The following is a 17871-nucleotide window of genomic DNA, read 5'->3' as shown; positions in this document are numbered from 1 at the left end:
AGCACGACCTGATCCTCAGGTTCCTGAGAGGTGCCCAGAGGTTGAATCCCTCCCGGCCAGGCCTAGTTCCCTCCTGGGATCTCTCGGTAGTCTTGGCAGGACTCCAGAGACCTCCCTTCGAGCCGCTTGAATCAATTGGACTCAGGGCCCTCTCTCTTAAGACGGCCCTGCTGATCGCGCTCGCCTCTATCAAGAGGGTCGGGGACCTGCAAGCGTTCTCTGTCAGCGACACTTGCCTGGAGTTCGGTCCGGCAGATACGTCTGTGATCCTAAGACAGCGACCGGGGTATGTGCCCAAGGTTGCTACCACACCCTTCCGAGATCAGGTAGTGAACCTGCAAGCGCTGGCCCGGGAGGAGGCAGACCCAGCCCTTTCGTTGCTATGTTACCTGGACCGCACACAGAGCACCAGACGCTCTGAGCAGCTCTTTGTCTGCTTTGGGGGACGGCAGAAAGGGAATGCCGTCTCCAAACAGAGGCTCGCCCACTGGGTTGTCGACGCCATCACACTGGCTTATCACACCCAGGCCGTGCCCCTACCCTTGCGGGTCCGAGCTCACTCAACAAGGGGTGTTGCGTCCTCGTGGGCACTGGCCGTGGGCACTGGCCAAGGGCACCTCCCTAGCAGACATCTGTAGAGCCGCGGGTTGGGCAACACCCAACACCTTCGCGAGGTTTTACAACCTCCACGTTGAGTCGGTTGCGTCTCGTGTTTTGTCAGGTCCGAGCCCTTAGAACTCGGTAACACGCAGACCGACCGGCCGGGTGGATCGCTTGCGCCCAGCGCCCTTTTTCCTGACATCAAGGTAAAGTAGTGCGCCTTCTTCCCAGGGCGCCCCACTCCGAGTCGGGACCCTGGTCGATTCCTCCCCAGCCCTCCGGGTCCGCGGTTCAGCGGAGAAACTCGCCGACCCAAGCCACTGCGGGTACCCTGATGGCTACCCTGTACTGGTATAGGTGCTCCACAGGTAAGGCCTCCTGCTCGGACTCCCCCTGTGTGTAATTCATTGGTTCTGTCCCCTTACGAGCGGACCCCCGTGTCTCCCTTAGGCAGTTACAGCTGCCCCGGTCGCCGTGCTGTAGCAACTCCCCCCTTTCGAGGCTGGATCTACCACCGCACCATACTTTCCACACGAGCCCTAAGACGGCCGTGTGACGTGTCTACCACTTTTCCTCCCCAAGAAAAAGGGCAGGTGTGGTCTCCGCAGGGTCTGGGTAAGACCCCCTTCCCTATATGCGTGTAAGGGCCCCGGCCGTGATTGCTCTATGTGAGAAACATAGAGAGAAAAGAGGCCCAGCCAGGCTGGCCCGTTCCCATGTTGGCAAACATCGCCTTGTTCCCCTCCCAGGGTAACTAGAAGGATTCCGATGTTCTTATGGGGCATTGGGGAAGGGTACGTGCAGCCAGGTACAGACGATGCACGGTACTGGATGAAATCCCTGCCCGCATCTGTATCGGCAGTTCACGTACACGGTTCAGCACATGCCAAGATTGGAATGGGTCCCCTAGTGTCGCTTCTCCGACACAACGTGGAGAGAGCGACAGAAGGGGAACGTTTGGTTACGTATGTAACCTCTGTTCCCTGAGGGAGGGAACGACACGTTGTGCCTTTCCTCCGCCATGTCACTGAACCGAGCCACTGTTGTGGCCGGACCATTTCCGGCTCCTCAGAAAAATCCTGAATGAACTCCCGTATTTGCGGCGCTTAAATACCCGTATGTCCGGTGGCGGGACATGCAAATACCGGCTGCCAACTCTCATTGGCCTTTTTTCATAGATCAGAGGTGAATATCGGCACTCAAGAGAGACCCCTAGTGTCGCTTCTCCGACACAACGTGTCGTTCCCTCCCTCGGGGAACGGAGGTTACATACGTAACTAAACGTCAATGTTCATCAAGCACAAGTGTACACAAAACACAGTAAACATACGCACCATTCGTTATCCCCCATAAGAATTCTGGGCCCAATGTGGCAAGCCTGCTTGCTTTCAATTCCTGTCCATGTTTGCACATTCATCCCCGTTCAATGCTAGGGAAGATGGTTTATCTTGCATCCTCTGCTGTAAATGCATTCAGAGTGACTGTTTTTTATAACTGCCTTGACAGATTCGGCCTCTGTCTCCATGACCAAGGGTTTCGAGTCATGCATAACAGAATTCTCTGTTCATCGAGCACATGTAAACAAAACATTCCACACGTTGTCCCCCCATAAAGAATAATGGGGCTGTTGTGGCAAAAAGGTTTTCTAAAATAAACATTCCCCCAATGTTCATACAAATTTCCCCATTCAAATACCAGAGAAAAGGTTTATTCTGTCAGCATACCTGCTACAGATTCATTCAGGGCACTGATAATTTATGCCTAAATACAATAAAAGGCAAAAATACGATTATATTCCCTTCAACCAACCACAGTATTGGAGGAGCGAAGGCTTCCCTCCACTGTGTCACTGTTTCTGGGGCAGTCCCTAAAAGTAAGCCAAGCACGCCATCTAGTGGTAACAGGTCATGCTGCAGGCAAGAGCCATGCATTAATCCCTCTGTCTGCACATCTGTCAACTTGGCAGCAGCTGTAGGGAATTTTGAGACATTTTAATTTTGCTCTAATGAAAATTAATTTCAGAATGCTGATGCAGAAACAAATAATGTCACCAGTGCAGTGGTGACATTTGAAGGATGTTTATTTCCATATTGAGATTGAACCGAAGCACAGTGTCCTTCCATTCTGACTTGCAATGCCACCATGCACTTCACAAAATGCATGGATGCAGCTTTGATGCCCTTGAGGCTTCAATGCATCCACATTTTGAATTATCTCAATGAATGGTTTGCGTTTTCCCACTCTGAGACTTTGGCTGCCCAACATCGAGATATCATTCCCAACCATTTGACCTAGGGCTGTGTTATACCTAAACAAGAGTGTCCTGTTGCCAGGGCTAGAAACTCTGTTTCTAGGGGTGGAGCTGAATTCGTAAGCGATGCAGGTGCATATTTCTTCAGTTCGCGTTCTGTCATTTTGCCAGTGTCTAGCGATGTTTAGAGTGGGACATGTTCTCCCTGCAAGAACATTTCACAGGCTTTTGGGGCTCATGATCGCAGCTACCACTCTCATTCCCCCAGGCATATTGCATGCAAGACATTTTCAGTGCTGAATGAACTCCACAAAGGGACTTCAACCACTGAAGCGTGCTACAAACTCTGTTGCCATGGAAACGGACACCTTTTCGGACCCGTGTGTTGCCGCAAAGTTATAAATACAGATGCCTCCTCCACTGATTGGGACGCTGTATACAAGGGTTGTCCGGCCTGTGGGGTTTGGGCAGGCCAACTGCAATATTGGCACATAAACTGTCTGGAGATATTCACAGTGCTGCTGGTGTTAAAAATTTTCCTTCCAGAGATTTAGGGCAGCCATGTCCTCATCCAGTCGGACAACAGGGCAGTGGTATCCTACATCAATTTCCAGGGAAGAGTGCATTCTCCTGCCATGCTGAGACTGGCACGTCACATTCTTCTGTGGGCATGGGAAAATGTGCTGTCTCTACGAGCCGTGCATGTCTCTGGCCAGTTGAATTTGGGGGAGATCTCCTGTCCAGACAGGGCTTTATGCCTGAACAGTGGATATTACATCCTCAGATTTTGGAGCAAATCTGGAGAAGTTTCGGCAGAGCGGAAGCAGACCTGTTCGCTTCAATGAGACATCACACTGTCCCCTCTGGTATTCCCTCTCGCCCCCAGCACCACTAGGCATCAATGCGTTGGTGCATCAGTGGCCGACAATGCGTCTTTATACATTCCCACCGATCAGTCTGCTGCACACTGTTCTGCAGAGAGATAAGGAAGATCGGGTTTGCCCTCTGTTAGTGGCACCGTTTTGGCCATCTCAGGTATGGTTTTAACCTCTGGTCTCTCTCCTGAAGGAAATTCCTCTAGAGATTCTAGTCAGAAAAGACATATTGTCTCAGGCTCGGGGCAGCATTTGGCACCCCCAGCTGGACTTGTGGAAGTTATGGGTGTGGCTGCACAATGGGTAGCTCTTTTGGAAAATGGGTTATCCTGTGTTTTATAACATTCTAGCTATTAGAGATCCATCAACTAGGAAGCTTTGTATTTTCAAGTGGTGTACGTTTGCTTCTTGATGTACAGCGAGAGGTGAAAATCCAGTTCACTGCCCTATCGGTACTGTGCAGGGTTGCCCCAGCAATGCTTAAAATCTATGTTGCCACTGTAGTGGCTAAGCATGCTTGATCTGGTGATCTGTATGCCCAGCTGATTACTCCTTTATAAATGGATTTTGCGCTAGGGGTTTAAGAGTGGTGTTAAGACCTAGTTTGGGCAATTTGCCCAAGGTCGTTTGTACAGAAATTCTCATGCAGACTATTAATTTTCAGACATTCTATCCTCCCCCATTTGAGTCGGAGGCATGTAAGATTGCATATGCTTTGCCCAGTTCGGTCTCTGCAAGTTTATGTTGATCATACTAGCTAGTTGCTTAAGTCAGAGCAGTTGTTTGTGTGCTTTGGTTCCCGTAACAGGGGTGTTTCGTTGTCCAAGCAAAGACTGTCTCATTACTGATGCAATTTCAAGTAATTACGAATCGTGCAATTTACCTTCGCCTTCGGGATTTCTAGCCCACTCTACAAGGAGCATGGCATTCTCATGGTCTTTGGCCAGAGGTGCATCCTTGGAGAACATTTGTATGGTGGCAGTGTAGTCCTGTCTGCATAAATTTGTTAGATTTTATAATGGATGAGGGTTTGATTCCTGCTCCCCAGGTTCTCTCTGTTGGAACAGGATTAAAATCATAATTTTCTCTGTTTTATTTAGACACTTTAGCTTGCTTGTGCACCACTATATGCTTGCCACATAGGCATAGACAGTCAGCAGCTACTGTTCACACGGCGTGAATGTATATCGTTCCCAAAACGATTAAGCAGCTCGAGTACCTATGAAAGGGAACGTCTCGGTAACGTGAAAAGTTACCCTGGTTCCCTGAGTGGGAACAAGATGCTGTGTAAGCTGGCCATACTCTCTAGCAGCTAAATAGGCTTGTGCTTTCCTGCAGAAAATCTGACTCAATGGCACCAATGTGAGTGCTTTTAGAACCAAAGCTCCCTAGGAGTGTCGCTTAAGCATCACCAGCCAATAAATTGCTGTGATTGTAACAGGTCTTCAGACTATGTGACACTCAGGGCATGCGATTACGCAGCATCTCATTCCCACTCAGGGAACTAGGGTTACGTTTCACATAACCGAGACGTTTGTTAAAATGCTAATTTAAGAAAGCAAATTTCATTAAGTTTTAATTTGATTTTGACTTTAAATATCATCTGGATAAACCATTTTATATGTTTATATAGGCTGCACTATATAGGCTGCACTATGTATGTGAATTGGGGAAAATAATATTGGCTACAGAATTGAGGCAAATATTCCTCACAGGTAACTAAAAAGAGTCTAATTTGATTGTGATAGAAAACACAAAATTTAAAGGGAAGGTTCAACCAAAAATTTTAATTCTCTCATTATTTACTCACTCTCATGCCATCCAAGATGTGAATGACTTTCTGAACACAAACAAAGATTTTAAGAAGAATTTCTCAGCTATTATGTTCCATACAATGTAAGTGAATGGGTGCAAAACTGGCAGATGCTATTTGCACCCTGGTGAAAATAATAATGTATGCTATTTACATCCTGTGCAAATAGTGGTAAATATTATTTGCACAATACTTAAAACTAACATACATTATTGGCATCACTGCAGTGTGTTTATTGTGTTTATTTAGAGTCCCACAGACAAACTACATTAATCCCTACCACTAAACCTAATCTAAACCTTACCTTAGAAAAAATAACCTTGGTTTTATGACAGTAAGTGATTTGAGTGTAGTGTCCGAAAAAGCGCTATATAAATATTCATTCATTCATTCATTCATTCATTCAGTAAACATGGTTTCACGCTGGAACGAGTGCAATCGACAGACCCCGCCTCCAGATCGAACCCTTTTCTGCACTCACGACATTCACCATGACCAAATCACTGTGATGAAATCAACATTTATATTAATTTGTATCTATTATTTTTTTAGTAGTAGTAAAGTATTAATAGTACTAAAATATTAAGTGTGGAAACATTAAATCAGATGGGGAAAAGAGTGGGACAAACTACTCAATCACAAACTGTTTTTACTACTGTAAAATTTGGCCGTGGAAGGCTCTGAAGGCGGAGCCGTAGAAGGCTCTGAAGGCAGAGCCATGGAAGGCTCTGAGGGTAGAGCTGTGGGAGGCTCAGAAGGTGCAGCCATGGCAGGCTCGATGAAGGAGATCCCGCAGGACCACAAAGGCTGGGGAGAAAATGGTCTCCATTGAAGGGAGCTCTGAGACCACTGCAACCATGGAGACCCCCCGAAAATTTCTCTAGGGCTGGAGCTGGCATGAAAACTAGTTCTGGGATGGACGAGGCTTGCAACGCTGGCTCTGTCTCATTGACCGTAGCAGGCCTTGAAGGGGAACTCAGGCTTGGCGGCCATGACGGGGAACTCAGGCTTGGCGGCCATGATGGAAAACTTAGGCTTGATGGCTAAAGAAGGAGAGTTGGCATCCTCATCTGCCACTCCCACAGTAAATGGAGAACCACTAAGACATAGGGTAAATTCAATGTACTGTTCCAGAGTCGATTCTATTATACCTGCAGGCATCTGGGAATAGATGGGATCGCTCAGACACACATGGATGAACAGCTTGACGGTGATCTCTTCCAGATCCACCCGATTGCATAGCAGACATCCCAAGTCTCCCGGAAGTTCCGTGAGTCTCCCGCGTATTGATAGCGGCTCCCTGATGCCCACAAATTAGTTAAAATCTCCCGGAATCAAGAGCGAGCTAGCAAGAGCGGTTAGACTGTGCTCCAAACCGTGTAGCGCGCACAGCAGAGAGGGAGAGAGCGAGAGACCTTGCGTGTGTGTGTGCGTGTGTGCATCAAGAAGTGCATGTAAGACAGAGAGCATCCTGATTGGCCTGTTTCGGTAAGTCAACCAATCAATTGTCAGTGTGGGCGGGCTTTTATCTCTTCTCCCGAACCTAATTAATCAGGACAGTGTATCTAGACACAGGAGCGCCGGGATACCTCCCTGAAATGACTTTTTGCAGGTTGGGATGCCTGGCATAGCCCACAGAACTCCCCCACAAATTCCTCAGTGGAACAGTTCCCTTGGTGCAAATGCAATAGCTGAACTGCTGGGTTCATATTAGCAGGTCAAGTATTCTGTAACGTTTGGCAGAGCAGGAGCAGAGCAAGACAAAGATGATGGTGAAGTGCTGAACCCAAGTCCAGTTTTATTTCCAAGATTAACAAACGTGAAATCCAAAGTAAAGCAATCACAGAAATCATCCAGAGACTTGATACAAACACGATACTTAACCCTGGACAATGGCAAACATGAGGCTTAAATACATCGAAATGAGCAAACAAGATAACAAGAAAACCAATAACAAACTAGGACTAATAAAAAGACAACCAATGACAGGAACAGAACTGATAACAAGATAAAAAAAAAACTCATAAACATTAACCAATGAAAAGATGGGACTAATAAACATGGTGAAACAAGAGGGTCACATGACAAAACCAGGAAATAATATGACATAGACAGGAACAGAAAACATGGCAACTAAACTATTAAAATAAAAGGCATCCTCAAAACATGGACAAAAACAGACATAAAACAAATGTAATACAAAAAATTACTTTTGATCTGTTTCTCACCCACACCTATCATATTATATCTGAAGACATGGATTTAACCACTGGGGTCATATGGATTACTTTTATGCTCCCTTTATGTGCATTGTGGAGCTTCACGTTTCCGGCACACATTCTTGCATTGTGAGGACCTACAGAGCAGAAATATTCTTCTAAAAATGTTATTTGTGTTCTGCAGAACAAATAAAGTCATAATCATCTGGAATGCCCAGAGGGTATCATGAAATCATGAGTAAATCATGAGAAAATTTTATTTTTTGGGTGAACTATCCCTTTAACAAGACAGTTCCTAACATTTCTATTACAAACTAAAAATGGTACTGTGAATTCCTTCATTTTTATCTCCACTAATATGATATACATAAATGCTTAAGTGAGTTATTCATTTTAATTTGCCTTGGCGCAAATGTAAGTGTCCTTACTGACCTTATACATGTTTAGTTGAATAAGGGCTGACACATCCACAGTATGCACATCTAATAATTATTTTATTTTATTTTGTGTCACTCTGGAAATGGGAGCTGCATATTTGTCTTTTGATGTTCTGGTTGAAAGTTTATCTCCTGACAGGAAATTCATCTGACCAGAGACAAACTTCATCTCAGGTTCAAGCACCGAAGCCCAGCACAGCTGCCTTAGGGAAGCTGCATTAGAGCGGAGCACAGAATTTGAGTGGAAAACATCAAATGAAGTACGTGCAAACAGTATTAAGATGATCATTTATGAAAATATTTTTTATAGAGAAATACAAAAAGAATACAAAAAGAAATAAAGAATGCAATTATTTTTGGGCTGTTCACAAAGAACATGTCATTGTTATTTTTAAAGTAATATTCAGGGTTCAAGATAAGTTAAGTTCAATCGACAGCCTTTGTGGAAAAAAACTATTTACACTCGTCCCTCCTTTTCTTGAAAAAATAATCAAAAAATAGAGGTTACAGTGAGGCACTTACAATGAAAGTGAATTGGGCCAATTTTTGGAGAATTTAAAGGCAGAAATGTGAAGCTTATAATTTAATAAAGAAAATGGCAACAAAGTTGGAAAAGTGGCAGTAAATTTACTCAGAAAAGGTTAGTAAGTGATTTTATCACACTAAAATTAAGTTTACATGCATATTGTTTATGTCTTGTGGCTATACTTTTGAAAAAGTGAGTATTTTAAAATTCTAAATGTGGCCCATATTCACTACCATTGTAAGTGCCTCAATGTAACCCAGAGTTTTGCTTTTTTTAAAGAAAAGGAGGGGCAAGTCAACATACATTTTTGTGGTAATCAATATTATGTTACAAATGCTGTTGAGCTGTTGAGTTGAGCTTACAGTAATTTGTATTGATCCGTGAATATTCCTTTAAGTGTTGGTATATTGGGTCATCTTTAATTGTTGTGTCGTGCCTCGCTGCTTTTTCTTGCATTGAGAGTGATGTGTTTGTAAGACGTTCTTCACGTTGAAAGTGGTTCAACATTTTAAAATACGCCTCGAGACCCACGCGTTCAATATTGCTTTGTGGGTACAATATCGTATCTTATGTGAACAGCCACACGGTTAATGGAGATTTTGGGAAGTATTGGGTGTGATGACTTCATGACTTTAACATTAATATTGATCACATGAAGTCATCACACCCAATACTAAGAATAAATTATATACAATAATAATAATAATATAAAAAAGTATTAATGTATGGGATATATACAGCTCGTAACTAACTGGCAACACTGTTGCCTGTATGTTAATGTAGAAAAACCACAGTAAGGTCTAACAGTGTAAGAAAACAAGCCAGGTCATTGAATCTGTCCAGTCTGCCCATCTTTCATCACCTCTACAGTCTTTCATGAGACTTTGTTACAAAACACCAGAGAATTGGCTGAGGCTATACTCCTTTAGGTGGCCACACTTTTTACAAATGTGCAGTATTTTTTATTGTGCAGAAATTTTTATGCTGAGTGTTGATTTCTGAAAAATAAAAATAGACGAAAAAGTAGTCTCAGAGAGTGATTGGTTAATTTTGTGTTGCATGTGCATTGTACAACCTCTGATCGCATTTTAAGTGAAAACTGCATAGGCGCTATACAGGAAACAGAAATGATTAGTTCATCTTTCAACTCTTTTGGTCCGAGTCGTTTGTTCTTTTGTCACGTGACTGCCATAGACGCTATGCGTTGCTCACACAGGAAACAGATATTATTAGTTCACATCTCGAGTCTTCTGGTCCGAATTTTTTGTCACGTGACAGCCGTATACGCTATGCACATGTGGCTGTCACTTGACAAAAGAATGAACGACTCTGACAAGAAGTTTCCAGAGGTGAACTAATCATTTCTGTTTCTCATAATTTGTCCTTGGCTGCATTATAATGTTTTCCTTATTGGGACTATAATCAAAATGTGCTTAAGTAGACATGTCGGGGGCGATTTTCATTTAATTCTGCTCAAATTAATGAAATGAACTAAATTACTTGAATAAAGATTAATTCATTTTGCTGAATGAGACTCAAAAATTCAAGTCATACAGCAAAATGGTCTGATCTTCCCATCACTACCAACTGGGAGAAAAATCAAGACAAGGTCCCATTCAAAGGGAACAATAAACACCATAATGGTAACTTCAAACAAAACACAATTTTCACATGACGCAGTGTGATCATTCTAAAATTAAATAAATACATTTTATGAAATAAATAAATACAAATAATTTACCTTAACTTTAAGTCTTCAATTCTCAAATAATCTTCAATAGTTAAGTCTGTTTTGTAAAGTAACTGGCATAATTAGGAACTTTTAGACACACGCAATGACATTGTAGGTTTAGCCACATCTAGCTGAAACTTTTAATCTCTGCGCCACCCTTTGGGGCCATACACACGAATGCGTTTTTCATCCATCCATATGTCGTGATATTTTTATTATTTTATTATTGACATGTCAGGTTGTCTCGATGTTTTTGGCGTCTCATTAAGCCAGTTTAAAAAGAACTTAAATTGTTAAAAACCCTTGTCAAGACATCTGCGTTCTGCTGTATTCGTAATGGCGAGTTAAATTTTGGTAGTTCTAGCTTTAGAGTGAACGTTTGGAACATTTGAGTGTGAACAGCCTTTCTCTTTCTTTGATCCAGCGTATTTAAATGATGACACAGCTGGGCACGTGGAACCTTTATGGGGAATGGCATTATGGGGGCTGTTTTCATTACAAAATTAAATACATTGTACAATAAAAACATCAAATTTTAAAGGGGAATTATTTTGTTTAATTGGCCCACAGGGAAAAGACCCGCCTCTCCCGATGATGGCCAATCAGACACTGTTCCCACCCCCATTACACACACTCATTTATAATGGGGGTGAAAATGATTTTGCTGATGTATAAAGATAGTGATGGAAAGTGCAAAGTCTTGTGGGCTACAGCAAATCTGTAGCCGGGCAGCTCTAGGGATTAACAATTTTAACCAGTCAGTAAACGGAAGAGGAAAGCAATTTCACTATTAGTGGAACTCATTTTTTTCATTCACATTACAAGCAGTTGATAAGGCAAAGGTTGATCCTACATAGTCTTTACACTGCCGCTCAGTCCTGTTAAACATTGCAGTCAAAACTAGAGCATTTGATAAATAGTTTTCCGCATTTAGGTATTATTTTCAAAAGTCTGTATAAACACCCTATGTGCCACACTGATGCAACTTCTATGTGGAGTTACACAGTATGCCACTACACAACAGCAGTAAACACACTCTCTCTCTCTCTCTGTGTAATATAAGCTGCCCATTAGCACACACTCACCATCAGGATGAAGACACTGCAGAGAGACGAGAATCAAACTCTGATCCACCCCAGTCACGTGTGTGTGTGTGTGTGTGTGTGTGTGTGTGTGTGTGTGTGTGTGTATGTTTTGTCAGTCTGGGTGAGAGTGCATTCTGAATTGCATCTATGCCGCTAGATTGCAAGAACTGAAAGAAAGACAGAGAGTGAGAGAGAGAGATGGGCAACTCCCTCTTCACATAAACACATCATAACTGGAGAGTTAAGAGAGAGAGAGAGAGAGAGAGAGGGGAAGAGAGAGAGAGAGAGAGAGACACTAAAGCCGGTGTGTGTGTGTTCACAAACATGGCATTAAGCGCTGATCATCCACAACAGCCTCACTGAAATCATCACGGTGCTCAGCTGGCCTTCCATGTCCCACTGAATCCACAATCATTAATGTCCATCACACACACCACTATCCACTCTGCTCTGTTTGCACTGCTAAAAATGGCTTGAAAAAGCACATACTCACAAATGGTAAATAAACGAACTCACCAATACACTAATACACACACAATCTGCAAATGGTGTTTTATTCATTATGGACTCTATGTTGCCTCTCATAGTAAATACTTTTTTTCTTCTTCTTTTTTTTATACATTCAATAAATACATTTTAAAATCTAAAGGTAAAGTCAGATTTAGCCCCCAAGTATAGCTTAGTAATCACACGCACACGTTGTGCAGCTCTCATTATGAGGACTCTCAATAGACAAAATTATTTTTATACTGTACAAACTACAGATTCTATCCCCTAACCCTAAAACTAACCCTCACAAACCACTTTCTGCATTTTTACATTTTCAATAAAGCATCATTTAGTATGCTATAAACAACATTTATAGCATAATACCCTTGTAATAACCAGTTTGTAACCTAAAAAAAAGTCCCTGTGAACCCCTTAAACCTGCCCACACACACACATACACACACATTTACTTCAATGCTTAGCTATAACTACATAGTTTTGTGGATAAAACTAATGCACAAACTGTGTCCATTTGATTCTGCTGTCTACCCCAGTGGACATTTGTGGGATTTTCCCACCATAAAGCCATAGAAGACGATAAAAGCTGGTATATTAGCACAAATTATTTAGGGTTTGTTTACATGTGTGTAAAACTCCTTGCTACTTTCAAACTACCTTTCTATATTTTTTATCCTTAAAGTCTGTCCTCTCGTAAAGAAGTACAGAGAGACAAAATCACAGCCAATTAGAACATATTTAAGGTTGAGTATAAAGTTATGTGTAGTGAGATTTTGGACTAATGAGAATTCATTGAGGCATGGCATGCTGTGAGATTGAATTCAAGAGACTAAAAATGTTTGCTTGTTGTGGCCATGAATAGTTAGGACAAAAACACAGAACGACATGGAAAATAATTTCTCGTTGGTCATGCTTTACCTGCAACTGACATTTTTGTATTCTACAAGGCAAAAGTGAGAAACAGCAAGTTATACAGTACATTTAAGAGTCAAAATTTTGAAGCTGAGTTATTTTCATTTCACTATTCCAGTTCTGGATCAAGACCCCAAAAAAATCAAGAAACTGCAATAATATGTCTGCCACTAATGCCACCCAAACGCCACATTTGGGATTGTTCAATAGTTCGTTTGTTGTGGGAAATGTAAATGTCAAGGGCTGCATAGTCATATAAACCTCATGAGGCAATCCGCAGTATTTAACAACTGAACACTTTGATCTAACCAAACTCATCAAAGTGCCAATCAAAACCAATAAAAGCAACAAACACACACACACACGCACACTCAAGTATGTGCTTGTGAAACATAACTGAAATGGTGTCCATTACAACATCAATTCACAAAACAAAACAAATAAACTAATCATTCAATACTTAAAAAGATCAATAGTATTTATTTTGCTTAACCTCTAAGCTCCTTGTGAAAATTCTGCACAAGAACCCACCATTAAAAAAATATAAATACAAATGTCAGCAAGGTAAAGAGAGGTTTAGAAACATGTACAAGCTGCTAATTATTCCAGGACTCACACACAAACAGTGTCATCTTGAGGGAGAGAGAGAAAAAAAGCTCATTGGTCCCATTAGCGAGTGGAGCAGGTGTACCTTGAAAACAGGCATCTGGCCGCTGTAAGTTTGTCTCTTTCCGGTGATGAATTGCGCCCAATAAACGTCTCGCCCCCCCACCCCCGCCCCTTGCTCTGTCTTTTAGAAATGTAGGTTCCTCTTTTTTCGTCTGTCTCGTTCTGTCTCAATTAAGACTCTCAGTTGTGTCTCGGCTGTGTCTTAGTCTACTTTACTCTCTGTCTCTCCGCAGTTTATTCTGAGTTCCATTTGCTGCAGTCTGTGTATGTTAGTGGCTGCTCTTACGCATGAACAGAACGACTGGAGGGAGAGGGAGAGAGAGGGAAAAAGAAAGAGAATGTCATCTCTTTCTCTCTCTCTTTGGAGACGGGCCATCGTCCCGCTCCTCTTGCTGTTATTTTTAGCAGCAGCCGAGCCATGAATCAAAGCTTCACAAAAGAAATGGGCACATGTCAGACATAGGCCGGCAGATCAAGGGCTGGGGACACACACACAAACACACGCGCGCACACACACACACACACACACACACACACACACACAAAAACACACACACACACTGCTTTGGCATTTTGTGCAAATTTCACTAGCTCTTGTGCAGAGAAACTGCAGTAAGTTTAATTTTTGTCTGGATATTATTAATGGAGTTTGGACATGCCGTTCCCATAAACTGATATTTTATGACTTCAAGAAGTCATGAGAAACTTTGTTCCAGCAATAATTATCAAATATTAAGCAACCTGGGCCCATATTCACCAAAAAAAAAATCCTAATTCATGTAGCATTTTTATGCTAAAAGTTACACTTTTCCTTTTTTTTATGTGTGGGTTCTGTATTTTCCATAGCTACTTAATGTTTGAAGTCTTTTTAAAAGACGGTTTATTAAGATTTCCTGAGAAAAACTTGCTCATAGCAGTTTGTGAATAGGTTTTATGTAGACACTCTTAGCTAGGAACTCTTTGGAGAACTCTTAGAGGTAAGATACAAATTTGATCTGTAGGACAGTGCAAAGATGACACCAGCACTGACCCAGGGTCATGTGAAACCTTCAGTCCTGCAGTGGCGGCTTTACAAATTTCAGTTAGAAATCATAGTTTTCATATATTTATATCAGGTAAAATGTGACACAGCTTTTATAGCACATTAAATGGCAACTGTAAAAAAAATGTACTTGCACAATGTGATATATTTCCGAGTGAGAGAAAAATGTGAGGTGGGACTTAATTTTACCTAGTAATAGATGAAAATACAGTGGAATCACACTTTCACACCTTCACACAATCTTTTAAACATGATATACTATAATCATGTTTATTAATGTTAAATATACAATATATCTATCTATCTATCTATCTATCTATCTATCTATCTAGATATAGATATATGAGTATATTTAACATCAACAAACATTATTATATGACCAATATTTTAAACATGATATATGGTCTGCACTTATATAGCGCTTTTTTCTAACCTCAGAGGTTACCAAAGCGATTTACACTGTGTCCCAATCACCCATTCACACACCAATGGCGGCAGAGCTGCCATGCAAGGCGCTAACCTACCATTGGGAGCAACTTGGGGTTCAGTGTCTTGTCCAAGGACACTTCGGCATGTGGAGTCGTGTGGGCCGGGATTCGAACTACCAACCCTGCAATTAGCAGCCGACCCGCTCTACCACCTGAGCCACAGCCGCCCCATAATATAATAATGTTTGTTAATGTTAAATATACACTATATCTATATCTTTATAGATAGATAGACATTAACAAATATTATTATATTATTATATTAGGGCTGTCGATTTAATGCGTTAATTCAGTATGATTAATTTATAAAAAATAATGCGTTAAAAAAATTTATGCAATTAATCGCAATGCCCCCGGACCATAATAAGGAAGATTTGTGACAAATGCAAGCTTGTAGTACCACCTGTTTACTCCAGAGAGCAGTAAGTGAAACTTCAGTTGTATGGCAACATTCAGTTTATACAGTGAACAAACAACCCTTCAGCAACAGCACAACACAAACATGCGTTACATTCTTGCGTTCAGCACAAATTTGAACTAAGGGATCTCAAGATGTCTTAAAGTATTAAACTATATTTAACTTGACACAGACTTGACAAAAATGTTATGTTTATGATGCCACACTCGAGACTCTACACAAGCATGTCTGACCCATTATGAGGGTCCTTAAACAAACCCTCGTAAAAAAAATTGTAAATGTAAAGCATTTTAATTATCTGAATATTAATATATATATATATATATATATTTTTTTATTTAAAGATAACTATGTATAATTATATATTGATATAAATATGTATAATCGTTATATGAGGGGCTTTCTCAGCAAATATTTGTATATGCGATTAATCGTGATTAATTAATTGGGACGCCATGTAATTAATTAGACTAAAAATTTTAATCGATTGAGAGCCATAATTATATGTATATATATATATATATATATATATATATATATATATATATACACAACAGTTAGTTCCAGTCCTCAAATCTGATTGGACGAGAGACGTTCCATGAGCACTGATGTTCTGACAGGATCAGCACTCGGACGCTTCATTGTGTGTGTATCACTCCGCTTGTATTCGTGCCATTCTAAACTAAGGTGTAAGAGTAGTATATATCTGTTAGGAGTGAAATTACATATGTTAGCCAGCAAGTGATGGCAAAAGATAATTTTTGTGTGTAATATGAGCCATTTTTTTTACAGGGACAATGCACAATTAAAAGTAATTGCACCAGAATTAGCTAATAGCTAGTTTACATCTGCTGTCCCTGGGCAGGTAAACAAATAAAATAACATACATTACATATATAGCCAGTTGGTGATGTAAAGTGAATCCGTTAGTCATTGTTTGCATAGAACAGTGCTCCATGATCGCTCGTATTACCACTACATTACTTAAGCTAGGACATGGTTTTAAACGGCTTTAAATGAACCATTTGAGGATTAAGGCTCATTGCAGCTGAGAGGCACAAAGGACTGTTTGATTTTAGAACTAGAGGCGCTTACCGAGTTTCCACATTGGATACACACTGTTTAAAAATGGCGGAGGACATCGCTGTTTCTATAATGATCGACTCTTGCGCAGCTACCACGAAATAGGGAGAAATATCTCCACTTGAATGCTATTTTTCCGCTGAGAAAGCTTACCTTCAGAACGCTGACAGCATATCTGCTTGGGAGTGGCAACAGGTGACACACACGCTCCGTCCTTCCCTCTCTCTCTCTCTCTCACTCACTCACACAGACATGCACACACCCATCAATCCGTCCTTGTTTATCCAATAACTTGTCAGAAACAGCACAAGCCGTGATACTATTTCTGCAGTGAAATTTTTGAATTACTAATGAAGGCTTGGACCCATCATTTGTTTTGAAGCAGCAAGGGCAGGTTCTGCTCCGTCGTGTAAGAAAGTAGTTCCATGCACAATTGCGTTTTTATGACCGTACTCGGTTTTTCCAAATTTTTAAAAATGTACTCGTTGTTGTATATAAGCAATATCACACTCGCAATCGTGCTATATGGCCCTACATCTGCTGTAATAACCTGCTGTTTGCCACAAGGTCCACCCTCAACATCCTGGCACTGACGGAGACATGGATACGTCCTGAAGATACGTCCTGCTCTCTCCAACAACAACTCCTTCTTTCACACCCCTCGTCATACCGGTAGGGGTGGGGGAACAGGTTTGCGCATTCATAATAACTGGACTTTTTCACCACAGGCTTCACTATGTAACAATACATCTTCTGAATTCCATGCCATTGCTACAATGCATCCAACAAAAATAAATATTGTTGTCGTTAGGTCAGCTGACAAGCTTTCTTGAGGAGTTGGATGTCCTGCTGTCCTCTTTGGCACTTGTGGTTCTTGGCGATTTCAACATACACCAAGATAAGCCCCAGGCCACTGAACTGAATACTCTTCTGGCCTCATTTGATTTGGAAAGACTACACACCACGGCAACTCACAGATGGGGCAACCAACTGGACCTAATTTTTACACGTAACTGTATCACCTCAAATATTCTTGTAACAACTTTACATGTCTCTGATCACTACTTTGTTCAATTCAACATGATTCTCCCATCTATAGTAAAACCGACTCCACCGTTGGTTTCCTTTTGCCGTAACCTCCGTTCCCTCTCACATTTCCACTGATGTCTCTACCTCTCTTCCCACAATAAATGTATTTTCCACACTTGATGTAA

General features: G+C 41.5%; 1 protein-coding gene across 3 annotated transcripts in view; it reads right to left on the bottom strand.

The window, feature by feature from the left end:
- The window catches only part of rgs3a (regulator of G protein signaling 3a), a 146692-nt gene extending 132823 nt beyond the window's left edge, over positions 1-13869 (bottom strand). The window contains exon 1 of one of the 3 annotated variants that reach the window (XM_052119083.1): positions 13649-13869. In XM_052119083.1, the coding sequence (XP_051975043.1) occupies positions 13649-13663 (15 nt within the window). In that variant the 5' untranslated portion in view covers positions 13664-13869. Of the gene's footprint in view, positions 1-11538; positions 11581-13573; positions 13600-13648 lie in introns of those variants that run through there. The other 2 variants (XM_052119101.1, XM_052119092.1) reach the window with 2 other exon arrangements.
- Between the last annotated feature and the right edge of the window lie 4002 nt (positions 13870-17871).

This window comes from Xyrauchen texanus, chromosome 4 (genome assembly GCF_025860055.1).
Source record: "Xyrauchen texanus isolate HMW12.3.18 chromosome 4, RBS_HiC_50CHRs, whole genome shotgun sequence".
Taxonomy (NCBI): Eukaryota; Metazoa; Chordata; class Actinopteri; order Cypriniformes; family Catostomidae; genus Xyrauchen; species Xyrauchen texanus.
Note: the sequence above shows the minus strand (reverse complement) of the source record. Positions and strands in the feature narration are given on the sequence as shown.